This window comes from Delphinapterus leucas, chromosome 4 (assembly GCF_059928025.1).
Source record: "Delphinapterus leucas isolate spDelLeu-1000000601 "Yukka" chromosome 4, BTC_Dleu_Yukka2, whole genome shotgun sequence".
In the NCBI taxonomy this organism is placed as follows: Eukaryota; Metazoa; Chordata; class Mammalia; order Artiodactyla; family Monodontidae; genus Delphinapterus; species Delphinapterus leucas.
Genome location: NC_143132.1, coordinates 74,173,268 through 74,201,097, shown reverse-complemented (window position 1 = coordinate 74,201,097; position 27,830 = coordinate 74,173,268). Strand labels below are relative to the sequence as shown.

The following is a 27,830-nucleotide window of genomic DNA, read 5'->3' as shown; positions in this document are numbered from 1 at the left end:
CACATAGGCCTGGGCTTCCCTGGTGGCGCAGTGGTTGGGAGTCCGCCTGCCGATGCAGGGGACACAGGTTCGTGCCCCGGTCTGGGAAGATCCCACATGCCACGGAGCGGCTGGGCCTGTGAGCCATGGCCACTGAGCCTGCGCGTCCGGAGCCTGTGCTCCGCAACAGGAGAGGCCACAGCAGTGAGAGGCCCGCGTACAGCAAAAAAAAAAAAAAAAAAAAGATACATAGGCCTGAACAGGAAGGATACTGGCATGTCAGTAATAATGCCTTCATAAACTGAGAAAGAACCTGGATTTCACAAGCAGTAAATTATAGGGATCAAGTAAAAAAAAACTGTAGCAAAAATTGAAGCCAGATCTCAAGAAATCACATCTAGTTAAGAGAGAGGGTTAGAACTAAGTCCGTAAGATCGTGGCCCCTGAAATGATAGCACAGTCAAACAAGAAAATATAACTGGGCTAAGCTAAAGTTAAAAATGGGTAACCACAGGCTGAAATAAGGTTTTACTTAGATTAAACTGAACCACTAGAAGACAGCAAAAAACTCTATAATGCCTTAAATACCTAAGATTGAGGTTAATTCTTAAAAATAATCACCTCAAGATAGACTGAATACGTTACACTGTTTAGATATTGAGAAGAGCAACTAGCAGGTCCCAGTGAAGACCTGTTAACTGTCTATTGTGCAGGACAAAAGGAAAGGCTAATTAATGTCAGCTCTAGGAAAGCCTTAACCTTTTCCCCACTCTTTTCCATCTATATTTATACTTTACATTGTATATCACTTTATACAGTAGTACTTTATTTCTGTCATTTCTTACTTTCTTCTCTACTTTTCCTTCTTTACTACATTCCAAGATCAGGGGACTTCAATGACAGAAAGACAGACAGGATGTGAAAATCACAAAGTATGTATACGTTGACTTTCCTGTTCCTATTGTATTTTCTGGGAGGCATGTTTTAATGACAGCATGCACTTCTGTATGCACTGACAGATATGCACAAGCTGCTTATAGTAAAGACAAAGGTTTTGTGGCTATATTTCTACTAAAATATAAGTTTTAACACGTTTAAAAAAAAAAAAAGTCCAGCCATCAACAATTGAGTTTATTTAAATCAATTTGAAATTAAATAGGAAACCAAAATATTTGAGCCTTTAATTTTTTTTGGAAGTTTCCCAAAATAATATAAAAGATGTGTTTAAAAAATAGGCAACTAAAAAAAAAATAGGCAACTAATATTCTCTTTCTCTTTCTTAATTGGAGAAATATGGATAGGGTGGATTTACTTAGACCTCTAAATTAACTTTCCTGGTGCAGCTTGTCTTACTTATTATCAACCAGTCTGAACACCAGTTTTCTTCATGTAAAGAAAGTTTTGTTCTTTGATAGATGTTTTAGCTACCCCTGGGCATGCTCAATATTTCCTTAAAATTTAAAAATATTGAACTAAAAATAATAATTAAGGTTGATATACATGTTTTAAGTTCACCTTATAATAAGGTAACTTAAGTTATGAAGTTCTCTTAAAAGTACAGTGATAAACCTTCTATGCAAGGCTTTTTGTCCCCCCTGGTTTTAATATGACTCTCAGTCATACAGCCTCCATTTATTAGATAAGAAATATCAGTTCTTTTTAAAAAAGAGAAAAATCAGATTTCAATTATTATCAGCACTTATATTTTTAAACAGTCTTACCTGTCCAAAATATAAAGTAATAAAACCTTCCCTACAAACCAGAGGGTAGAAGTAAAGACTAAATAAGAAAACATATGTGAATATGCTTTGTTAACTCTAACATGAGAGAGAGATGTGAGTAGTTATCACCCCTGTAACACACCAAAACCTGTGGCCTGACATTCTGCCAACTAGAACACTGGCATTTCTCTACAGCAAAAGAATAACTACTACTCATCCCAAGATACTGCAAAAGTCTACAGTTTTATGTGAAAAAAAATTTAAGTTATTCCATATATTAATTAGTACAGTCTCAAATTTTTAAAACTAGCAATTTACATATAGTGAATAATTTTTTCCCCCAAAAACCCTAATTGTAATCAATCAAAATGTGCTATCTCCTATTGCCACAGGCAGACAAGCTTACATAGGCACAAGCCTCCATTCTACTGGCCCCTTAAGTGTGGTGGATGCAAAGGTGACAGAAATGAAGAATTCCAGGTGAATACTGGCTGGAACAGTGTCAAAAATGAGAAAAGACAGCTGGTGCTATGCAGACCACCCAGAAGGAAAGTATAATACCCACTGTTCCAACTGAGGAACCTCTGTTCCTGCTTCTAATTCTAACTCTCCTTGCAATGGGCTGTAAAAATAAAAGTTGGAGCCAGAAGTAATAGGGTGTGAAAACCAGGAATGTTTAGAACTGCTGGCTTTAATTTTAAACTTAGGGTGGCAGCTACCATGAGAATAAAACAAGACAGTAAACATCTAAATCACTAGGTTCATTCTATTTGTGAAGATCTATTTTACTTTGAAAGGACAGTTTTAACTCTACTCTTGCATTACTTTTAAAGAAGGGAAGCAGGATGGGAATCACAATAAATGCCAAACTTACAATTCTTGTAGCAAGGTTGCCTGAAGGGTTTTCCTTTTGAAAAGGCAATTGCCACTATGAGGTACTGAAAACTGGAGATAAAAAACACTGTGGTATTTTCATAATTTTCTATATTATGTCTATCAGGATTGGTTTCATTGTACAAATGTGAAGAATTCCCATATAGGCTTCCTGTTGTATTAAAAGCTTCCTGTGTACTAAAACACACACAAAAGATTTTATATTAGTAAACACAATATGTTTCCCAAAGGAAACCAGTTTTTCTTTCTAGTCACATTCCAATCAATTAAAAAATTACAAGAAAGTAAGAAACTTCATTAATTAATAAGCCTCTCTCACTTAACCCTTTCCCCATTCTTTAAATTTGGGGAGTAATATTAGCATAGTAAAGGTAAACAGGCCTTGTGTTTACCTATGTGTAGCTGATTAAAATAATGTTATCATAATTTGTGAACTGGAAAACACTCTGCCCATAAACAAATAAAAGACCCACTTAATAGCTTTACTTAAATTGTTTTAGGCTTTAAATGTCATTTCCCAAACTGGGGATAGAGAAGTTAGGAACACAAACATTCTGGGTTTAGAAGAGACCCTAGTGATTAATTTCAACTTTCTTATTTTACAGATAAGGAAAGCAAGGCTCAGCAGCAAATTAAGAAACTGGTCCATGTCCCCATCTTGGTAGTGATTAGGACCTGGCCTGACCACCTTCCTACAGATAAAGTCAAATACAGGCCAAATTATTTAAGTGCTTAGTCAAGCTGCATGCAATTTTTACATAAATTTTAAACTTATTTTTGCATGCATATATATTACATACATTTTACACATACTTTTTAATGGACTGACCAACTTACTCTGAATGTGGATGCGATTCCTTATACCACGTCTGCTGCTTGACCCAAAAAAACCCCAAAGATTGAAATCCAATGCAGATGATAATCTGAGACAAGACGGAGAAGAGAAGGGCCCCAGATATAAGACCTGAAGGTGGTCTTTGTGCCACAAGTTCCTTCCAGGCAGGATTTAAACTCACTACATTGAGAAGAAAGAGAGGAAACGTTTATATCTAAATTCATCTGTCAGATTCATTTAGGAACATTTAGGAAAAAAAAACCCTGTTTTTCTCTAACAAATATTTAGCATGAAAAATGTCCAAAAAACAAGCCAGATGCTATACATATCTAAATAATCTGTAAAAGTAAACAATTTAGGCTTTTTCAAAAATGGCTCAGGAGTACTTTTTACATTAGTCTATTGAAATTCAAAGGAAACACTAGTACAAGTAAAAAGAATAGTAAATATTAGCATATATCATCACCACCCTTGTATGTTTATTTCTGAATCTTTAATTGCAAAGCTACAGTTAAAATAATACATATTTCCTCCTCTTAAGAAGATATTAACAAAGGTTTGAAGCTATATAAACATAACAGTAACATAAAAAAAAAAGGCTCTGATCGCTTATTAAGGTGTTCCACCAAGTTTCTCCACTGTAGCGTTTCTATTTTTCTCTTTGTAATTAATAAGTAATTTGTAGAAAGATACTAAGACTGTGTAAAAATCCTGTTCCTTATCAACTTTCATTCACTAGTTGTAGCATCCACTAAAGACTGTCAAACTCAGTGGTTCTCAACCAAAGTGATTTTGGCCCCCAGAGAACATGTGGCAATGTCTGGAGTTATTTCTGGGTGTCACATATCGGGGAGTGTTACTGGCATCCAGTCGGTAGAGGCCAGAGATACTGGTAAGCATCCTATGACACACACAATAGTCCCCCACAGTGAAGACGCAGCCAGCCTAAGATGTCAGTAAGACAAGGGTCTTTCCATAGTATAAGCCAATCATTCCTTCTGTATTATTAGTTAGCATTTTACTGTAAGGAAGAGCTTTCCCTTCTCTCCCAATCACTTATTTATTTCCACTATGGACTTATGAATTTTCATTTGATTAAATAGATCATATCTCATTACCATTATTATTTATTTTGATGTTAACATCACCAATACTGAAACAAATCAACATCTTGTCTCCTTATATGATGTACTCAGGAGGACACAGCATCACTTCTTTGGGATTCCTGCCAAGAATGCATAGCCTGAGTCTAATGAGAATACATCAGACAAACTCGGGTAACTGGATTATCTTCTTTCATAAATGTCAACGTCAAGAAGCCCCCCCCCCAAAAGGCTGACATACTATTCTGGATTAAATATGACAAAAGAGATATGATAACTAAATGAAATTTATGAGCCTAGACTAGATCCTGGGCTAGGGGACTAGGGGGGTGAAATAGGTATAAGGGACCTTACTGGAACACATAACAAAACCTGAATATGGGTATGGATTAGGTAAAATTGTATCAGTGTTAAATTTCTTGATCATTATAACTGTGTTTAGCTGTATAAGAAAATGACTTTGTTTAGGGCAATATATACTAAAACATTCAGAGGCAAAGGGTCATGATAACATAAACATATTCTCAAATATTTCAGAAAAAAATGGAGAAAGAATAAAACAAATGGGGCAAAATATAAATAACCACTAATAAAAGAACATACTTACAGGGAAAATGGAGAGATATGCACTGTGTTACAACTGTTCATGTAAATTCACCAAAGTTTAATAAGTCACATCAGAATTTCATATGCTTTAAAAACAATAACAAAGCAAAATACTCACTTGTAAATACCACTACCAAAATGATTGCCAGATCAATGAAGAGAAACTGGAAGTCTCCTAGGTTACTTAAGATCTAGAGAAGGGATTTTTTTTAAATAGTTAGTGTTCAGGAACTATTTTTATAGCACCACTTTTATACCATTTCCCCCTGGTTTTATTAGATTTTTCCTCCCTGGTTTTAAATGACAACTTCAAAATGACACTTGGACATGCTTAAAAATTGAACAGATTTGCCTTTAAATTAGTGAAATATAACATATTTGCAAAATTCAATTTAATATATTAGTATAAAAAGTAGCTCCAAAAAATTCATTCAATAAAAACTTTAAAAGTTTTTTGGCAAAAAGAAAACACAAACTTCTACTCACATAATTTGGACATTCTTGAAAATTAGTATCCTGAAGCTTCCTTAATATCTAACACCACCCTGCCTGATACTTTCCACAAATGGTAAAAGGGGATAGTTTCACAAAGACTCCTTGGGATCTCACCAATGTTCATTTAGAGAAAAATCTAAAGTGAGATCACTTCAACTACAAAACCTATGGAGTACCTAGGGATATCACTTGTTTATACAAGTCCTAAAAGTCCTAAAACTACAGCTGAAACATCTTTTCTCATTCTGGCCTTTCCTTATAAATGGATAGCAAAGTTAACTGCAATTCTAAAGTATGTCACAGCTTGACATTTTGAAGAGTTCTTAAAAAGATGTCCAATCTGCACTAAGGGCAAAAAAAGAATACAATCATCTTTCATTCACAAGGCCGAATCCACAGTTAAGGAAAATGCTATTCCAGATTAATGAGATTTTCAATTTGCTACTCGAAATATAGTACACTAAAGGAATATTTACAGATGCTAGTTATTTAAGTTCCACAATTAATGGATGCATTCAAACTGAAACATATATGCTCAATATCTTAATTTAAATACCATCTCTGTTAGCAATGTCAGTACTCACAGAATACAGTAGAGTAACACTGAAGTACTGTATAATGCTGTACAAAGCCATAAATTTAAACACACAGAAGGAAGTCATTAAAGCAGCACGGCCTTCCCTGTGAAAACAAATGTTGGCATGTGAACAGAAGTATTCTAAATGCCTCCTCCAAACCACAATTATATCTTGACAGATGAACATCAACATTCAACCATTACAACAAAGCACTTTTCTACCAAAAGAACTTAGCCAAAGCAGAACTGGAAGAAATGAGGAGTAGCAATCAATCTGTTGCTAAAGAGTTATAGATCAAATACACTAACATACCATTAAAACAGATTCAAATTACTTTCTATGACTTTTTTTTTTCTATATTCTTAGAGCAAGCTACAAAAAGATAATGGGAAGTTTTTCAATGTATACTACCTGATAAGGTTTGGCACACAGGAAATACTAGGAGTTTTGGAGGTAAAGGGAGATGCCACCGAAGCCTCGAGCTCTGATAAGGAAATGCCTCCATGTGCCCTCTTCAGAGCCTAATGGTTTGAAGAATAAAATTACTTGCGTTTTGTGCATGTGATTTAGGCCACAGAAAGAACTACAAATCACAAAATCTATACTTACACCACAATCATTTGCCCCATCACCGCACATCCCAACAAAGTAACTAAGAAACAAAAATTATGTTAAGATTTTGATTAATTTCCAAAAACATACAACTTTTAACTTAAGATTTCCTCCAACACAGTATTTTGAAGAGCTGACAGACCCCGATTCCCCCAGTGGGACTAATGAATTTTTTCATTACAATGACCACAGGCATGCTGCTTTGCGAACAGCACCAGCCTGCAAGTCAAATGACCTGGGTCACTGCTCCAGTACTGTCACAAGATGGGCAACCATTAGTTTATCATTTTGGCATCTCAGTTTCCTAATGTTTAGAGCAAAGATCGGGCCTGCCTAGTCTTTAGTACACTTACTTTTAAGGCTATCAGTAAAGATTTCTCCCTTAAAAACTTGAAACATAATTAGTTACTAAAAGTATAACATCACTTCTATCACTCAAGAGTGAATGATATCCCCATGGATATCACCTGGAAAAGGAATGGTGGATATTGTACTTTACCTAAATAAATAAGCAGATGAGCCTCTTTTAAAGAGGCACTTACCTATCTTACAGGTGACAAGTTTATATACATGAAATATTAGTTACTTTTCTGGTTTTGAAGACAAAACTACAATTCATAAAAAATTAAAAAAACAGGGAATTCCCTGGCAATCCAGTGGTTAGGACACTGTGCTTCCACTGCAGGGGGCACGGGTTCGATCCCTGGTCAGGGAACTGAGATCCTGCATGCCTCGCAGCAGGCCCCCAAAAACACCAAAACAAAAACAAAATCCACCAATACTTACTCTACATTTTGCAATGCTTCTACTAACTGTGTCTTCTGATCGGGTGCCATACGAGCAAACACAGTGCCATGTAGCATCAACTGGAAAAAATATAAATTTCTTTATAATACTGTTCACAGCGTATTTGTATGAACACATACATAACCCAAATCACTAACCTTAGGAACAAGGTCTTGAAAATGTTCCAGTATCACCGAAAATGATTTTCCATTCATTGCAAAGTGATAACGAGTCACCTGAAGATCCTCTAAGTTATCATGGACCAATTTAATTGGAATAGCCTGTGTATAAGACATTCAGAACAATATTTAGCCAAACCAAGTAACACAATCCTATTTTAAATATATTTGATCCAAAACTAAATTCTTTCATTTGATGTTTTACACAAGACAACTGAATGTTTAACATTTATTGAAAGTAAAAGAAAATTCAGTTTTAAGGTAATCTGCCTATATTGTTTATTTAAAAATTAAAACTTAAGGAAGGCTCAATATCAGCTTCGGTTTGAAATGAGCCATGAGCTAAACATTATGGGTCACCCGCATCATTTACCACTACTTTTAAAATAGGATAAGTATTTGGGATTCTTCTACTTTAAAACTGTGCTTCTCAACTTTGGCTAAATATCAAAATCTAAACACTGAGAGACCTACATCTGCCCCAGTCCTAATGAATCAGAGTCTCTGAGGAGATGGCCCAGGCTTCTGTTCTTGTTGAGTTTTTGTTGTGTTTTTAATGCACATTTTTTCAGAATAAATTAAAACAAGCAAGTTTTGTAAAAGAAAATTCTACTTGATATCACCTCTGAGTCAACTGCTGATGAATCACTGCTCTGTGTTAGGGTGTCTGCATAATGCCAATTTATCTTGGCAACTTTCCCATCCTTTGGAGGTAATGCTTCAGCAATAATAACTTTATCCTGAGGTAGTATCATTCCACAGTCTCTGGCCACAGAGACAGCAGTCAACATGTTGTCACCTAATTTTCAAAATATTGAAAATACATTACCATTACAACAGAAACATGAATGCATTAAACAAGTACTTACTGAGAATCTACTACAGTCCCCATTACTGGGCTGGGCAAAATGAAGTTAATGTATGGTCCTTACTCTTGGAGTTTAAAAATAATAAAATCAGGATATATATATATATCAAAAGAAGCCTCAAATAATTCAAAAGCACACAGATACTAAATATTAAGAACATTCTCACCCACCATTTTTAAAGACAAATACAGTCTCAATCTTTCTGAGTCATGGACTAGTGGTACCCATTCAACGCCTGGCACAGTGCTCAATAAATATTGTTGAAATAACCTGGGAGTGACTGGTAATCTGTTCAAGAATATGAGAGTAGCATCACAGAAAAAACTGAGTTACAAAAGTAAGATTACACAAAACAAAAAGATAAGCAAAGTAACAAGAATACAATCTTTACAAGATATAAAGAGAAGCAAGACAGACAACTTCTCAGTCACGAAAGGAAAGAACTAAAGACACCGTAAAGACAAGATCAAGAGAGGAAAATGCAGAGGTACAGGAGAATCAGGCAAAGGTCTGGGGAGCCCACTGCTACCAGAATGGAAGGGCACGATTGTCTCTTCCTTCAATTCCCACACACTATTTCCAAGCGTGTCTTCCTATGACCTGAGAGATCCTTGAGACACAATGCCATATTCTGTCCGGGGCAGGAAAACAAGGGCCAGTGATACAGACAAAGTGCTCTGAAGCAGGATCATGAGAACCAAGAACTGCTGGGATGCTAATAAACTTGGTTACTTGAGCTATCTGGTAATAAGTATGGTATTAGATGGATCTCAGAGTCTAAAACATAAAAATGTACACAAGCTTTTTCCATATGTCTTACTGTACACGTAAATGCCATAAAGTGAATATCTTAAATCTGATTATTTGCTAAGAAAAAAACACTTTAAGAGCTGCCACAATTTCATACGACTAAGAAAGGAATTATCTAATATCATCCACAGTATGATAAACTGTTGATTATAACAGTATGATAAACACCAGGAGAATCATTTAGATGTAGCAGTCAAGAAAGAAACCAAAAAATGGCTCTTTTCACTGTTACACACAAACAATGATAAATGTACTATCTTATATATAAAAATATAATTATAACAAATATCTATTAATCATTTTCCATGTATGTGGCACAGTTCTAAAAATTATAGACAGTCTCAAAATAAGTAAATCATATTCTTAACCCTCAAGAATCTTATATTCTAATAGAGAAAACAAATCTACAAATAACTAACACAAGGCAGAGTAAAACAACTGCTATAAGAAATATATGATTAAAGAGAGATAACAAAAAAGAGCTGTTAAATATTTACAGTGTGCCTTTCACTACTGTATTATACTTATTATATACAGATTTGCTAGACCTCCAAAGTGTATTGTAAAGTTGTCCTCTATCTTGGAAAGGTATTCAGAGCTGAAATAGGGCAATGTAAGATGGAGCAACTATATAATAAATTTAATTACCTGAGTTATAGGATAATAGTGTGGTATTAGATGGAGCTATATATCAACAGTAATAAGTATGCTTTTACAACTAACTGATCATTCCTCAATATTAGATAACCTGAACTCTAAGAGTCACACTCGATTTTTTCCTGTGTCCTTTTATAAAGTCTAACCTGTGACCATGACAGTGCGAATGTTGGCTTTATGCAAATCTTCAAGTACTGCAGGGGTTTCTCGCTTTAACTTGTTCTGCATTATAATTAATCCCATAAAATCCATGTTGTTCTCAATGGCATCTCTGCAGAAAAAGAAATTTTAACATAACGATTTAGTCAAGAGAACAAGTATTTGTTCATTTTATGTTGATAAGGCAATTTAAAATAGCCAAAAATTATAAATTAAAACATTTTATATGCTGAATAAACCATAAATGTCTAAGTTTATGAGTTCGATCTCAATGAACTTAAATCTGAAAAAAACAATTCCCAAGAAATACATTTTGAAATTAAATTTTACCCTTGAAACATGGGCATATAAAGATCCTTAGGAAACGTATATCTTTGTCTAAGACACTAAATACTTCTAGTACTAAGGAATATTCATCTTGTATCCTACCTACAAAATGAATGACCATAAAATATATCTATTTTTTACCATTCCCCATCGAATATACTCTAATTTAAATGTTAAGAGAAAAGGAAAAACTGTACACAGGCACATTCAATAGTTATACTGGATTCATTATCAAGTCTTTGAGGAATTTTATAAAACTCTTGATCAAATTCTTTTTTTTTTTTTTTGCAGTACGCGGGCCTCTCACTGCTGTGGCCTCTCCCACTGCGGAGCACAGACTCCGGACGCGCAGGCCCAGCGGCCATGGCCCACAGGCCCAGCCGCTCCGTGGCACGCGGGACCTCCCCGGACCGGGGCACGAACCCATGTCCCCCGCATCGGCAGGCGGACTCCCAACCACTGCGCCACCCGGGAAGCCCTTGATCAAATTCTTGATGCTGGAAGCGTGATACAAAAACTATTAGCAGTCCAACAATGAGATCTACTCAGGATCCAGAGATGGGTCTTTTAGAATATTAATATTCAATAGTTATCAAGATGCTATTTCTTCAAATAGTTGATCATCTACTGTGCACCAAGTAGTACACTCATCACTGGGAGGTCAAAGATGAAAGGCATGATCTCTACTCTCAAGACCCTTTTGTGGGGAAACAGACACGCAAGCAAAGGGATTATGCAAAAATAATATGTGCTTCAGCACTACAATGGAGATGAAGTCTGTTCAGTGACAGCTGCATTCTTAAAAATTCTAAAGCTATCAAAATTATATCACAGAAATATTCTTTTCAATAGTGAAAATGGGGTTTGAAGATAGGGGCCGAAATTTCAGACTTGCAATAACCAAGTGGTTTTCCTACACAAAATTCAAAATAAGGGTGCTTAAGTCAACAGCGACAAAATTTAAACATCTTTGAAATTATGTAATTATACAATGAGTGGTAAAGATATTAAAGAATAGTTAGAAAACTTCATATGAATTATCCTGCTGGTGGTAACAGGAGAAATAAGCCTTGAAGCCTGAAAATGCATTTCAAAGCACAAAGCTGTACCGATGTGAAACTACTGGGTCAAAGCTCTGTAACCATTTTCCTGTGAGGTTCTAGTTTCTGGCTGCAGCTGGTTTTCTAACTCTCCTAGGAATGATACAGGTCATGGAAATCTTGCCCTCTAGTTAATGAACAGTACAATATTCAAGATATACAGGTTCAAGCTGTAAAAGAAATGCCAAAACCTGTTCCTACAGGTAGAATGGAAACACAGAGAAGATCTTGGTTGAAAGATGAGGAAGGGGAGTAGAGAGAGAGAAGGGTTGATAGGGAGGGTAGGGTATTCTGCACAGATGGAACAGCCTGTCCAAGGCACAGAAGGATGCCTGAAAGACAGGCTCAAGAACCATAGGCAACTCAGTTCTCAGTCTTCAAGGTGGGGGAGGAGAGGTGGTAAAAGGCAAAGCCGTAGAGAAAGACAACCCTTAATGTTCCCTTCGTAGGAATTAGGGTATAATATTTTACACGTGTGGCTCCCAATCACACGTATGCATGCATCAGATCATCTGGTTGCCGCTGTCTTTTTTTTGTTTTTTAAACGTCCCTGCTTAGACCAAATTCCCACAGTATTCTGTTTTAATAGGTAGAATTCCTAAAGTTGTTTTTACTTTTAGTTATTATTTGGCTATCCACTCCACTCCTTTAGTTCTCATCCAGAAAAACAGGATTGTACTATAAACACTGTCCTACCCTTTTCACATGATGCGCTTAGAATAATTAACAGAAGTATTAATACTTCAGGATTTAACCACTATCATATCGTGTTATTTATACTATTTAAATTTGAACCTTATGCTCACATAGAAATATTTCTTTAGGCTGGATTCCTAGAACTGCACTTGCTGGGTCAAACTGTATAAGCAAGTTGAGATTTTGATAGGTACTATGCATGTTCTTTACAAATTTACAATAGTGCAGCAGCAGTATGTTGTTAAAATTTTCTCAAGCCTTCTCTAACACTTGATATCATCAATCTTTTCAATTCTGTACACCTTAAGAAAGAAGTCATGTCTTGCTGTGGTTTAATTCTGTAGTTCCCCAAGACTGAAGTGTCTTATCACTTTCATGTGTTCAGTGGCCATTTGCATGTCTTTTTCTGATAATTATCTGTTTGAATCATTTACTTTTTTTTTTAACTAAGTATGTATTCTGTTGTTTATTTCCTGATTCATATTCTTGCTTGTGAACTCTGCCAGTAGATGATGGGGAGTTATTTATAAGAATTCCAGGTAGAAAACTAGTATTAGATTTGAATGAGAGCTCTCTGTAGATATAGTGTGGTACACAGATTAGATATAGGAAAGACTGGTCTAAAGAGCCAAGTCCCTGAATTAGAGACAATGGCAGCAGGGCAGGGATGTAAGAAGAAAAGTCTGTTTGATAGGCAGAATTAGCAGGATAGCCAATAAATATTTCTTTCTGCTTACAAAATGCTAGGTACCCCGTGAAATATTCCTAAACAAAAATGTTATCTTCAAAAGGTCGGTCTGTTATCAGTTATAGTAAAAGTGACAATCCTTGAATGTGAAACCCATAGCTATAACTGGAAGTAAACGTGACGCTGGTAATGGCCATCTGACCTTTGCGGGTGAGGGTGGGAGGGTGTGGTTATTGTGACTGATGATACTTGGTTTCAGCTACTGGGCAAAAGCAAGTACAGGTGACCCTTGAACAACACAAGTTTGAACTGTGTGGGTCCACTTACACACAGATTTTTTTCAATAAATACTACAGTACTACAAAATTCACAGTTGAATCCGTGAGGCAGGTCCTGGAGCCAATCCCCTACAAATACCAAGGAATAACTGTAGATCACTGGGGAAAAATAAACTTCTGTAGAATTATGTTTACCAAAAACATAATTATGTTCCTAAAACATGCCTGACACATAGCAGGCACTCAATAAATATCTAACAAATAAACTAAAAGTAGTTCCAGAGGGACTTCCCTGGTAGCGCAGTGGTTAAGAACCCGCCTGCCAATGCAGGGGACACAGGTTCAAGCCCTGGTCTGGGAAGATCCCACATGCCGCAGAGTAACAAAGCCCGTTCTCACAACTACTGAGCCTGCGCTCTAGAGCCCGCAAGCCACAACTACTGAGCCCGTGTGCCTAGAGCCTGTGCTCCCCAACAAGAGAAGCCACCATGATGAGAAGCCTGCACACCACAACGAAGAGTAGCCCCCGTTCACCATGACTAGAGAAAGCCCGCGCGCAGCAACGAAGACCCAACATGGCCAAAAAATAAATAAATAAATAAATATTTTAAAGGTAAGGTAGCTTTAAAAAAATAAAAGTAGTTCCAGAGAGTTGTACTTTTATCTCAACTGCCTAAAACAAACATTGAACTGTTACATATTTGCATATATCCAATAAATATTTAATAAATAAAGTAACTGAATATAAATTATTGTACAAGACTTTTATAAACATAAATGATGCTTTATTGGAAAAACTGTAGAAAAACCATTCACCAACCTTACCTGCTAATATTCTGCACTTTATGCCATGTCAGTTTTGACTCCAATTTTCTGTGTGCAAGAGCAATCACACGGAAGCCCTGTTTGGTGTAATTTTCTAAAACTTTTTCAAAATCAACAGGAACTTTTAAGAAGGAGAAAATAAAGGTCATTATTAGAATTGTGACTACAAGCTTACACAAATAACAGAATCTCACTCAAAGCCTAGCTGCTTCCTTACCTGTTTCAGGTTTACAAAGACCGGCAATGACCTCCGGCGCCCCTTTCACGTAGGCGTCCATCTTCCTGTCCCCTAGCACCCTCGCAACCACACTCATACGTTGCAAAGCAGAAGAAAATGGGAACTGGCGAACAATTCCTATCTCATAAATAGCCTATGTAATTTCAAAAGATGCACAAACCATTATTTTTTAAGAATTAAAACAGATACACAAGTATATCTACTATACCTCAATTAAAAAAAAAATTTTTTTTAAAGATATACTTAGGTAACAAGTAAACATTCTTCACTTACTGGAAGTTCAAACAGCTCCTAAAAATAAAACAAGACGAAAAGAATAAAGTAATAGTATAAATTAAGTCCATTAACACACTCAAGCTAAAAAAATTTTAACTACACATCCACAAAACATTATTTGGAAAACAGTAAGGAATTCTGAATATTTCAAAGTCAGGTTTTAAGATTGCTTCTTTACCACCTCCCATTTCTTAAAAAAGTATATTCTTGAGTATTTTAAAACATTCTGCTATCCTAGAAACATTAAAATATTAAGTTCTAACATAAACTAATAGGAACATATTTAAAAATTACCCTAAAAATAAAGCCTTTCACATATTATTTTTATTAAGTCCCAGGAATACAGATGCAATTTAAAAGTCTTAACCACCATGCATCTAAATCACAAGGCACTAAGCCACTCAGTATATAGGAAAAAAGTAATAGTACTGAGAATTGAATCTCAATGTTTTACACAGAAGGCCTGCAACACACCAGGTGTAGTTTCTGATAAATGCAGTAAACATATTCATATCTCTATTAGAGTTAGACAGAGGACATGTGACTTCATCTTCCAGCAATATTTTAAAATGAGGACAAAATGTGAGCACCAACAGTATTATCTAGCTTAAAACAATTCTGCACCATTTCTTGGTTTCCTGCAGGTGTAGATTCAGGAAGCAGCTGTTTTGGGGGACGAACCACAGTGGGCATAATTCGATTATGAAGTGCTGTTTCCTCTTCAGTTGCTTCTTCCAGAATCTGAAAGGAAAATATTCAAAGTATTGATCCATGAAATTCATAAATTCAATTCACTGGTTCCATTTTAAAATGAAACATTACGGCTATCTTCAGTTAAGTTAAAAAAAAAAAAGTAAAACAATATATAAACAAAGCTAGTTAGTTAAAGTCCTAGCAACTCATGGGAGAGGGGAGACAGAGGTTAGTAAAGAAATAGAGAAAAACTTCTCTAATTTTGCTCCTACAACCAGTTGGGTTTAAAGACTATTTCTGCAAGATAAAGAAGGTCCTTGCAGTTCCAAAAATTGTCAGTCTATCATCCAGGGATTCCTTTCTGCCAACAGAAGAGGATTCAAAAACATGTGGAACTCAGATACGGTTAGCAGAACCACTGGGTCAAGAGCACTCTGAGGAACAAAGATGTGAATTTAGTTTCCCACCTTGAATATGTCTAATTAAAGTACTACTATCCTAACTCCTTGAAATTTAATTTTAAAATATTTCTGGTGAAAAATTCTATCAAAAACTTGTATTAAATACACGCACATGACAATACAACTAATTTGGCTCTATAAGTGAAGGAATCATCAACGGGAAAATGAAGGGGAAGAGAGCTGTGTCCCATTTACACAGTTCTTAAGAAACATTTTAACACCTTACATGGTATTAATCACATAAAATAATAGTAGTGCCCAGTTATGTAAAAACATTCCATAGATACTCTGTGGTAAGATCAAGCATCAAAGCATCTCAGAGTCAAAAAAGCATGCTATTATACAAACTTACTTATTTAAACCCACTTTTTAGAAGATTCACATACAGAACAAAAAATCTACTGAAAATCTATTCAGTTGGAGAACAGCTTTAGAGAATATCAGAGATGAATCAGCTGTACTTTGTTCTACTCCTTACAAATGAAGTGGGTCTCCTTTAAGGAATTAAATTTAATGAGTATTTATTGTGGGCTTTCAGAAAGTGGCAGAGTACTTCTTCATTCATCTCCCTCCCTTTCAAAATACTAACAAAACACACAAAAAGAAATAACCCTGTAAAAGAAAACAGAAAGCAAAGCAAGAAGACTGAAACATATTGATGGATATAGCAATGAAGGAAATAGTAGCCCAGAATAAACACAAAAGGACATACAGGAGAGGTGGGAACATTTCTTATCAGCCAGAATAGCTGAGCAAAGCAAAAAGAAACAAAAAAAACCCCAAAAAAACCCAGGAGTCATGCTCTACAGATACGAACTACCTACCTGAGAGGAGGAAGGGCTGCTAATATGAGGGGCAGCATTCTAGAGTACTGCATGTGCAAGCATTGGGGGAGTGGGCGGGGAAAGCAACCTAAAGACTACTTCTGCTCCCCTGAAACTGAAGAATGCCTGCTGAAGGGGCCCCACCCTCAGTACACAACAGGCTCCCCCAGTCAGCCTTCCCATTCAGGGAAGACACTTCTCAGGCAAACAGACCAACATACATATGAACAAGGATGAAAACCTTGTTGCAGCTACCCAGAACTATCAAATCAGGCCTTCATTCTTAAATATAAAAGTACCATCAAGATGCATAATGAAAACCAAAAGCATGAAGGAGATGTCAATGACACCTCAATTTTTTCTAAAAGTATAAAGGAGAAGATTAATATAGGAAGCGGGGGAAGAAAACCTGACCCAGAGAAAATTAAAAATTCAGAAGCAAGAAAGGAACTTTAAAAACAAACTATTATTACATCTATAGAAGAAGAACAGAGAAAACAAACCAGAGAACACAAGCGAGCACTCAGAAATTAAAATAATCAAGGACAAAACAAACAAAGAAGTGAACAGACAGAAACCTCTGCGCATGCGTGTGTGTGCGCGTGTGAGAGTAAGGACACAGGAAGTAGTACATGGATGGGGACAAAAGAGCACTGAAGACACATGCCCACTCTGTACTCCTGCCCTATGCCCAACGAACTGTGTCACTGAGATCTTCTTACTGCCTTAGACCTACTGCCTCAAGATACTGATACCTGCTTTCTCTTGTAAACATGAAGCAGGGCCCTGAGCAGGTCATCCTCTATTAAAGGTCGTTTGAATGAGTCAATTTAACTAAAACAGACTTTTTAGACAATTATAAATATCTCTCCAGTGATGTATCTTTAGAAATTACAGGGCTTCCCTGGTGGCGCAGTGGATGGGAATCTGCCTGCCAATGCAGGGGACACAGGTTCTATCCCTGGTCCGGGAAGATCCCACATGCCATGGAGCAACTAAGCCTGTGAGCCACAACTACTGAGCCTGCACTGTGGAGCCCGCGAGCCACAACTACTGAAGCCCACGTGCCTGGAGCCTGTGCTCTGCAACAAGAGAAGCCGCCGCAATGAGAAGCCCGCACACCACAATGAAGAGTGGCCCCCGCTCGCTGCAGCTGGAGAAAGCCCACGCGCAGCAATGAAGACCCAATGCAGCCAAAATAAATAAATTTTTAAAAATAAATTAATTAATTAAAAAAAAAGAAATTACATAGTTCCTTTTATGGTACAAGATAGACCACTGTCAAAACAATGTGAAGAAACAATTCTTTGCAAGTTAATTTTTACTATTTTCCTAAAGTTAATTAATTGTACTTTAAAACACTGAACTTACCCATCCAATGGCTTCAAACATCTTCAAATCAAGTGGATCGCCAGAAAGCACTCCTTCAATTTTTGTAAGTGAATGACAAGTAGCCATACAAGCGACAAACTGAGACTTTACCAACATCTCATTGCAAACCTTTTCTTCTGGCAAAAGAAAACTATATAGAAAATTCACTGAATTAGATTCATAAATCCCAAGACTGAAGACAATAGTCTAACAGGACTTTTCAGGTTTTATTATTTTAAAAAGTAGAAATAAAATGTTTGCATTTATGCATGTATTAATTTTCACTATAGATTTTGACATTCAAAAACATTTTCTTCCATGAAAATTATTATACATGACTAAAATACACTATTACCTTAGATTCTGAATAACTAGACCAGACATTAACAGTATAGAAAATGCTACATACTAAACAATAATTAAAACTCCTGCCTATGGACACATGGCAAATTAGAACACATAAAAACTCTCTTGTAAAAACATAAAATGAATGTGTAACGCATTACCTTTCAAATGCAAAACTGGGCTCATAAGAAAGAAAAGGAAAATTTCAAGTGCCAGAAACAGGGAAAGGAAAACCAGAGGGGTGTGACCTTAAACAGATGCTGTGACTGTCCGGGGGAGAAGGAAGAGGGAGGAGAGCCATCTCAGTACCCTTAAGGCCTTGGGTTTTAATAACCACACGGGGAACAGGAGACAAAGTTGTGGCCACATACAAAGTGGGGAGTTGGAACGGAGAGAATCCCTCTCACCTAAGACAGCCAGTGCTCTTGAAGAGCTACACCCTTGGAAAAAGAGTATACCAGAAAAAATTTACCCACAGACAAAGGCATAACTAAGAATAAGCTTACCTCTTTTCCCCCACCCAAAGTTCAAGAAAACAGTTAATATCTATATAACATATTTACTATGCATTAGGCACTGTTCCGAGAACTTTAAATTTATTTGACTCCTCTCATCCTTATACCACAGGAAGGTGTTTTATTATCCCCATTTTACAGATGAGAAAACCGAAGCAGAGTGCTTAAGTGACTTGCCAAGTCACAGCATATAAGTGGCAAAGCAAGGATTCAAACACAAGAGGTCTGGTGTCAGTACCTAAACTCTAAACCATTACGCTACTCAGGATGGCATTTGGGCTTGAATGTATGTTACTGCCTGGCCTAGAAATCCCCAAGTTATGAAAGTAACATTCCAGCTTGTCTGGCACCACTGACACTACTTTTGGCCAAAGTCTAAACTCTCTAGAGAGGAGCTCCCACAACACAGCCACAAAGGAGACTCACAGAAAAATCCTGCTAAGGATGAGTCCATAATTTAAAAATGAACCAGGAAACAATTCTCACGACTCAACAGACAAAACAAAGACAGAATTAGAATCCCATAAACTTGAGATAATAGAATGGCAATCTGAAAGAATGCAAAGAAGGCATTTTAAAATTACAGACTTAGAAAAAGAACAAGACACCATGGCGGGGAAAAGGGGAGAGGCAGATTTGGAAAGAACCAAATGAAATTTCTTGTCCAGGGTATGGTTAGGATTCCCAGATGGAGAGAAAACAAAGAGTGGGGGAAAAGCCATAATGGAACAGAAAAAGGCTGCAAATTTTCCAGAATTTAGGAAAAGCATGAATCTTTGGAATCAAGAAGCAAAATGAGTACCGCACAAAGAAAAAGATCATGGTAAAACTGCAGAAATCAAGCATAAAGAAGTATTTTTTTAAACAAAGTAGAAAAAAAAATTACTAAAGAAGACTAAAACTTCTCAGTAGCAATAACAAAAGAAGTTAGGAGAAATGGAATAACACCTCCAAGGTGCTGAGGGAACACAGCTGTCAACCTAGGAATCTATACAGTTACACCATCATTCACGAGAGAGAACGAAACAAAGAACTACTAACGAATGTAGTTACGGAAGATGGCAATTTAATCCAGAGGAATGGGATACAAGAAGCAATGATTAGCAAAGGTATCCGTAAACCTAGGTAAATCCTTGCATGCAGACTGTATAAAAACAAAATCATAATCATAAAATGTTATGCAACAAATACATATAAAAAAGGGAGGTAAAAGTAAAAGTAGTGTACAGTGCATGGGTTCTGGGGGGTTTAGAAACTAATAAAGACACCCATGGACTTTAGACTCTAAATATGAATATTAATAACTTAAGGACAAGTAGTAAAAGATTAGGATGTATAAATTCTGAGAAAATGAGAGAAATATGAGAAAATGTGTTTGGGAATTGGGGTGAGGGATGGTAGAAATAATTTCAAATATATCTGAAATCACAATAAATGTGAACACGATGGCAATAAATGTGAACGTAAAGACTGAAAAGTAAAGAGATAGAAAAAAAGATATAGGAGGCAAACATCAGGCAAGAGCAAGCTGGTGTAAAACTATACAAATATTAGATGAAACAGAATTTAAGGCAAGATGCATCACCAGGGATAAGTAAGGTCACAATGTGACAGGCTATTTACCAAGAAGATGTGACAGCTCTGACATGACGTGAACCAAACAATAGTCTCTCAGACTGTATAAACCAAAATCCCACAGACTTTTGAGAGAGAAAAAATAAAAAGTAGCATAGACACAGCTATAGTAGTAAAACTTTTAAGCACCAAAGACAGCAAAAACAAAGTAAAAAGATGAAACAGAGACTGGTGAAATATTTTTAATGTATAGTACTGAAAAAGATGATCACCCAGAAAATACAAAGGACTTCTACCAAGTGAATAAGATAAAGACAAACAACACCATTAAAAAAATTAGGATATAAACTGACAATACAGAGAATGCTAAATGACCCTCCTTCCAAAAATGTGAAAATACGCTCAAACTCCAAACAAAGAAACTCTGAACAAAGCCACAATGAAATACCATTTCATATCTATCCATTTGGGAAAATTAGAAGTCTGACAATGGCAAGTTTAGCAAGGATATGGAGCAGCAGGGTCTCTTACCCACTGAGGGAGAGAATGTAGGTTAGCACCATCACTTAGAGAGCAAGTAGACGGTACCTACTAGAGCTGTGGCCATGCATGTGCGGTATGACCCAGCAGTGAAACTTTTAAGAAGCTGGTTTACTGAAACTCAACCACATGCTCACAGAAGTTGTGTGCCTAAGAATTTTAATTGCGACACTGTTTGTGAAAGTGGAAGGAAAAAGGGAGAAAAAATGAAACTGTCCCTTAGCTGAAGAACAAATATTATGGTTTAATCACATAACAGCATACTAAACAACAGTTAAGATTAATAAATTGGATCTATACATATCAACATGGATGAATCTTGAAAACAATGTTATGAGGCAAAAAAGCAGCAAAACACATACAGTACATAACAGTTGTGTATGTTTATTTATAAACAGATCTTGTTTATGGGTAGATATATATGAAGTAAAAATATAAAAACATGCAAAGATAACAATACAACTTCAAAATGGTGGTAGGGATAGAAAAAGGGATAGGTTAAGACTTTAGCAATATCTGTAATGTTTTAAATCTTTTAGGAGATCTGAAGCAAATATGACAAAATGTCAACTGTATAATCTTAGTGGTGGGTACACAGCTATAATATTACTTTCTGTATGTTTGAATGTTTCATATATTAAAATATTTATTAAAATTAACTAAAATAAATGATCAAGTCTAGCTAATAATTACCGTGTATTTTCCACTCGTTGAATCCCCCAAAGATCTAAACCATCTTCAGTAAGAGTTCCAGTCTGAAAAAAAAAAAAAAAGCACACATTTACAAAATCATGAAAAGCTATGCTGCATCTACATAATGGAGTATAATACAGCTATAAGATGGGGAGGGGGATAAGTAAGATCTCTGTGCGTGTACTAATAGAGTAACTTGCAGGACAAAAAGTGAGGAAAAGTGTGCAGAACACTCCCTATGGTGTGGTTCCTCTTTGTGGGTGGGGCGGGGTAGGGGGAGATATGTGTAGAATAGTATACTTATGTACTTATAGTATTAAATGGTGGAACAATGCACCAATCGACCTATCAATCAATGAAGGATGCCAACACAAGATGGGGAGATTAGGGCATAGGGAGCCAAAAAAGGGAAGAGGAACAAGTTAAATGACATCAAGAGGTGCAATTAGGCAAATTCAGGATATAAATAACCTGGTTTCCTCAATAAGACGACTGGGAAAGAGAGGCAAGAAAAGCAATGGTCACAGATTAATTATAACTAATGAAATCCTTATTTGGATTCTGACTGAAAACACACATTGTAAAAATTTGAGATATTTTTGAGAAAGGCAGAGCAACCTGAATATGAATTGGATATTAGGTAATACTAAGGAACTGTTAATTTTGTTAAGTGTAGTAAGCAGTGATAATGGTACTGTGGTAAGTTCTGTTAAAACATTATCTTCTAGAGCTATATACCGAAGTATATGGATGAAATAACATAATGTCTGATGCTGCCACCTTCAAAATGAGGGGATAGTGAAATAAGACTGACAAAATGTTGGTAACTGTTTAAGTTGGATAATGGGCAAACGAGGATTTATTATACTTGCATCCTTTTCTCCACTTTTGTGTCTGCTTAAAAATTTTAAAAACATTTCCAAAAAAGATTAAGCAAAATTTTAAGTAAAATTTTCTGAACAGATTCATATAAAACACAGTCATGGGATATGACTTTTTTTTTTCTCTTAATAAAATACATCTCATATTTTTTTCTTTAATAATGAAGATGCACAAAAATCAAATTCTTATCATGTTAGTCACCCAGAAGAGACAGATGGAAAGTTTTCTGACCAAGGTTTAATTCTCTAAACATTTAGGAAAACTAATTTCAGGTGAGGAAAGAAGAACCCTTTGTAAGAGGCAAGGTATATTTCACACAGGTACAAAATTTGTCATTTTCACATAAAATCATATAATCAGTGTCTTTCATAATTTTGTAACACATTCAATGAAATCACAGAGCAAACACTAAATGTATATACTTTACAGCAATAACATTCCAGTAACTATATCTGTATAGAGCCTATTCTGTTAAAAAGATGAAAGAGCGGATAAATTTTACTACTATTACTATAAGGCATAATTCTGGATATGAATGGTAGATTTGGGCAAATAAGCAATATCCAAAGTATCAAAAATTGAAAAAATAATGAGAAGAAATAATACAAAAATGATGCATGTGCCAAATAAGTTAAAAGAGAAAAATGAGAAGAACATTTCTTTTAAAACGTGTGCAAATTAGTTGATAAAGAATACAGAAACCATTAATCTAAATACTTTAGACTTACAAAGCTACAAAGTGACCTTTGACAATGATTATGACATTGAACCAACCTTGTCAAAGCAAACAAGATTCAGTTGTCCACAGATGTTTATCCTTTGGGGACTGATACAGAAAATGCCCACTTTTTTCAGTCTTCTTTGGGCATACACAATGCCAGCAGTCATTGCGGCAGGAAGTGCAGGCGGCACAGTAATTGTAATGATATCAAGAGACTCGATAATTATATCCCCAACTTCTACCTACAGTTAACATAAAAATAAATGTCAGACCCCCAATATTAAATATTTATTAACCCAATGGGGGTGTTTCTTTAGTGAAAAGTCTATAAACCATTTTTAATCTTATATATAGTAAGTGTGTATGTATATTCATGTATTAACTATCTATAATTTTTTTCCCTTTAGACATTCTGCAAAATGGAAAGCTCAATGAATTGTCAGTGGACTGTGGGAATGAACTATTTTTAAAGCTAATTCTTACTTTAATAGCCCCATATACTTCATACACTACATACTTCAAAGTCAACAAATATTATCAGATATTGACTCTTACTACTATGCTAGTCTCTACAGGGGATAGAAAAAAGAAATTTGACAAGGTCCCTTAGAAATACCTTCAATTCAGTAATCACAAATAATTTTAATGCTGTATATACCAGAGGTTAAAAAAAGAAAAAATAAAGCTCTTGGTGAGTATGGGATCACTCCTCCCTTTTTTAAAGTAACTAGAGAGCAAATAAAAGATCATCTAAACCAGAGCTGATCAAAACTTTCTGCTTTGATGGTGATGTTCTAGATCTGTACCTTCTAACATAATAGCTACAAGTCTCATATGGCTTTTTTTTAAGTTAAATTAATTTAAATTAAATTAAAATTTAAATTTTTCAGTCTCACTAGCTACATTTCAAATCTTCAAGAGCCACATGTGAATCAAGCTAAGAATCAAACTCTATTAAGGGTCCCATGTACATACCTCATTTAAAATGCTATTGATAATAGTGTAGATAAACCCAATGCCAGCCACCGCCACAAGACACAGTAGAAATAAGTAGGCATCTCTGTAGAGTTTAAAATCAGTTGGTTTGGGATACAATATGGAGCGGACAAGCTGTCCTTTGGAAGTACTAAATCCTTTCAAAAAAATTAAAGAAGAAAATGATTATATAGTATTTTTATAAGAAAATGAGAATTATCTCTCAAAACAGAATCTCTTATTAAGCATTCGATAGGCTTCAAATATGCTAAACCACGCAAGATTAAATATTTTCTACCTGTTCTAACTACTATGGCTTTGACAAGCTCTCCAGTGTAGAAACGAGTTTGAATAACAGTTGTCCCACAAAACAAAGTGTGTCGTCTATGTGTTTCTGGACTATATAATTCATCTCCCATTCCTTTTACGTCCACTGAAGGATTTGGCAAATTAGTCTTTGTCACTGGAACACTCTCTCCTTTAAAAAAAAAAATCCATAAGTTAAAGCATAGAAATCAGTATCAAACACACAAATCTTGAGTTGTTAAATATCCTAAATGTTATCATACTGTTGACAACAGTTATTAACAGTTCTCACGTGTGAATAACATAGCTTAATCAATTAGCTTTTGGTCTATCAATTTCCTTTCCCAGAAATATCAGATTTTGTCTTCCACAATAATTCCTGAAAGTGATCTGTGACTCAAAGGTTATCAGTTGGAAATAACTGTGCCAAGTTTCAAATAAGAAGATGAGGTTGCTACCGTCGCCTCAGCACCTGTTCTGGTATCCCTGAGAACTAACCTAGGAAGCACTCTGCAACCCCAAGCACATACAACATGTGAAGATCCACTCCTAATCCCACCCACTCCCCGACCACAAGCGCGCGCGCGCACGCGCGCGCGTGCACACACACACACACACACACACACACACACACACACACACACGAGTAAGAAGAGAACAAGCATCCAAGCAAGGCAGAGGAGTATGGTAATTCTCTAACAGTAAAAAAGAGCCAAATTCTTTTAACATTAAAATGTAGTGCTCTGTAGCATTCACACTTCTTATGTCAAAGGTGACAGGTGTGTGGGGATATTTATGTGTATGAGTGTGTTTTAAGACTCTTAACAGTTCAAAAATGTACTATATAGGAATCACTTTCCTGCCAGGTTGACTATGACAATTAAAAAATAGTCATGATAAAAAGATATATACACATAGCTGATTCACTGTTATGCAACAACTAACACAACAATGTAAAGCAATTACACTCCAATAAAGATGTTAAAAAAAATGTTCAAAGAAAAAAAATTTTTTAATTAAATTAAATTAAAAAAAAATAAAGATATAAAGCTCTACCTCCAGATTGTGAGTTTCCAAAGGGAAGCTCTTTTAAAGTCTATTTCTCCCCAATTTAATAAAAATATCAACTCTCCTAATCCCACTTTTTGCACATCAAAGTGAGAAGTAAATATGCTGTGGGCAAAGGATTTCTTTCCTCTTCCCTTACTATAAAGCATTTCCTCATGTCAAAAGAATGGACAGAAGAAGGACGAGATATCGTGAACAACAGCATTGTGCTTTAGTATCACAGATGAGTATAATGCAGAATTTGGTTCCCTCAAAATAAAAGAAAATCTTTTCACAAATATCTATCACATTCATGACATTCATGAGTAAAGGACACAAACAGCACAGTTAATAGTGACATAGCTTAATCAACAGCTACTTAATCCTAGTATCATTATAAACAACTCATCTGGGTTTTACTCATTTAATTTAGTTTACCTGTTAACATGCTTTCATTTACAATACAAGTACCATTAATAAGTACTGCATCACAAGGCATGACTGTCCCATTTAACGGAATGACCATGACATCTCCTGGCACAAGATCTGTAGAAAAGATCTCTTGGATTTCTGAATTTAAAGAAAGAAAAGTCTGAAAAGAATATTCTTTAACTTGGAATAAGAATACAGCAAACAAAAGATCTATCCAAAGGTCACCTGATCTCAAAAATACATTAAAAATATAATGGAGTTAAACAGAAAAATCCCAATAGATGAAGAGTTTTGATAAATAAGATTATTATTCCTTAAGCTAACAAAGCATGGTGTCTAAATGTGTCAGCTAGTTTGTCCCTGGATAGGCTGCCAACTGCACAGAGTTGATGCCAAGTCCCCTCTAAGCTCACAGGGAGGTGGGCTTCAACACTCATTACAATGGTGGACGCTCAATCTTAGCTACCAGCCCTATGAGTAAACAGATGATGAATCCACACAGGACGCCCCCGCAACAGGTAAATAAACTCAGAGTTCTGTAATCCCTCGGAAACAGATAAAAGCATTGAAACTTTAGCACTTTCTTTTTTAACAGCATTCTTTTTCTTGTTGCTACTATTTATGATCCATAATGTCTCATTGTTTTCTCAATATTCCTAAAATAGTCCCAAAATATCTTAGACATTTTAAATCAGTTTATAAAATAAACGTGTGTCATACCTAGTTCATTATTTCCTTAGAAATTTATGTATTATATTCAAGTTAGTTAAACATTTCTTTAATGATCTTCCCAAGTAAAAGGTGGCCTTATATTTGGGCATTCTCTCTCTCTTCCCCTACCCCTAGATTTTATTAAACTATGCTTAGAAGAGACTTACACTAGTTTCTAAGCAAAGATGGGTGAGGAGAAAACTACTGTTTGTGATGTCAGTCTGCAGGACAAGTACTCTTCCCTTTCTAAAAAAAGGTAGAAGTAGTTTACTAAGCTATGAGGAAACAACTTTTAAAGAATTCTGATGCTATTTTGCATGTAGTAAGTATAATAATCTTCATTTCTTAATAAGATCCCTTATTTTAAAAACGTGGGTCAATGCCTTAATGCCACGTGAAATTCTAACCCTCTTAGGTGCACTGAGAAACTAAATATCAATGATCTGTTGGACTATACAAAGGGGATAAGGAAGCTAAACACTGAGCAGTGCATCTGTCCCAGCATCCTCAGGATCTTCGGCAGCGGCAGAGTGGGGAGAGGAGGAGCACCAATAAGCTACACATCTAAGACTGCAGCTAGGGAGGCAGAAACTATCAGCTAGTACTCTAGCAAGTGACCAGGAAGCGCACGGAAGAAAGCAACCTGCCAGGCCAACTTGGGTTTACACCTGGATGTAGTATACTGAGCCAAGAGAATGCAGACTGATTTGGTTTTCCTGATCAATCAAAGCGGCTACTGTCTCCAAGGCCCATGATGCTGTGCTGCCTCCCCTTTATCTCCTTTACCTCTTCAATATCTCACCAAACTAACGTGTCCAAAACATTATCCTTCCCTACAATCCTGCTTCTCCTCCAGTGTTCCCTATTTAATTAAATGACACCAACGTCCATGCCCCCAGCCTGACACCACTGTATCACCTTGCATCCAATGAATCATCAAATCTTCTTCAACGCCCGCATTTAAGTATCTTTCAAACCCATCTCACCACTCTCCATCTCCACAACCCTCACCCTGATTCATTTCATGC

At 36.0% G+C, this 27,830-nt stretch overlaps 1 protein-coding gene across 14 annotated transcripts in view; it reads right to left on the bottom strand.

The window, feature by feature from the left end:
- Positions 1 to 27,830, bottom strand: part of ATP13A3 (ATPase 13A3) — a 79,666-nt gene that overhangs the window by 18,078 nt on the left and 33,758 nt on the right. For 8 of the 14 annotated variants that reach the window (XM_022569259.3, XM_022569298.3, XM_089910662.1 and 5 more), the window contains 20 exons: positions 26,098 to 26,229; positions 24,605 to 24,784; positions 24,307 to 24,464; positions 23,385 to 23,573; positions 21,729 to 21,790; positions 18,061 to 18,211; positions 15,336 to 15,452; positions 14,709 to 14,726; positions 14,415 to 14,568; positions 14,198 to 14,318; positions 10,271 to 10,395; positions 8,412 to 8,587; positions 7,768 to 7,890; positions 7,610 to 7,689; positions 6,821 to 6,863; positions 6,623 to 6,732; positions 6,218 to 6,314; positions 5,257 to 5,329; positions 3,432 to 3,609; positions 2,575 to 2,771 (listed from right to left, as the gene is read on the bottom strand). In XM_022569259.3, the coding sequence (XP_022424967.2) occupies positions 2,575 to 2,771; positions 3,432 to 3,609; positions 5,257 to 5,329; positions 6,218 to 6,314; positions 6,623 to 6,732; positions 6,821 to 6,863; positions 7,610 to 7,689; positions 7,768 to 7,890; positions 8,412 to 8,587; positions 10,271 to 10,395; positions 14,198 to 14,318; positions 14,415 to 14,568; positions 14,709 to 14,726; positions 15,336 to 15,452; positions 18,061 to 18,211; positions 21,729 to 21,790; positions 23,385 to 23,573; positions 24,307 to 24,464; positions 24,605 to 24,784; positions 26,098 to 26,229 (2,484 nt within the window). The remainder of the gene's footprint in view (positions 1 to 2,574; positions 2,772 to 3,431; positions 3,610 to 5,256; positions 5,330 to 6,217; positions 6,315 to 6,622; positions 6,733 to 6,820; positions 6,864 to 7,609; positions 7,690 to 7,767; positions 7,891 to 8,411; positions 8,588 to 10,270; positions 10,396 to 14,197; positions 14,319 to 14,414; positions 14,569 to 14,708; positions 14,727 to 15,335; positions 15,453 to 18,060; positions 18,212 to 21,728; positions 21,791 to 23,384; positions 23,574 to 24,306; positions 24,465 to 24,604; positions 24,785 to 26,097; positions 26,230 to 27,830) is intronic. The other 6 variants (XR_002643949.3, XM_089910664.1, XM_022569338.3 and 3 more) reach the window with 3 other exon arrangements.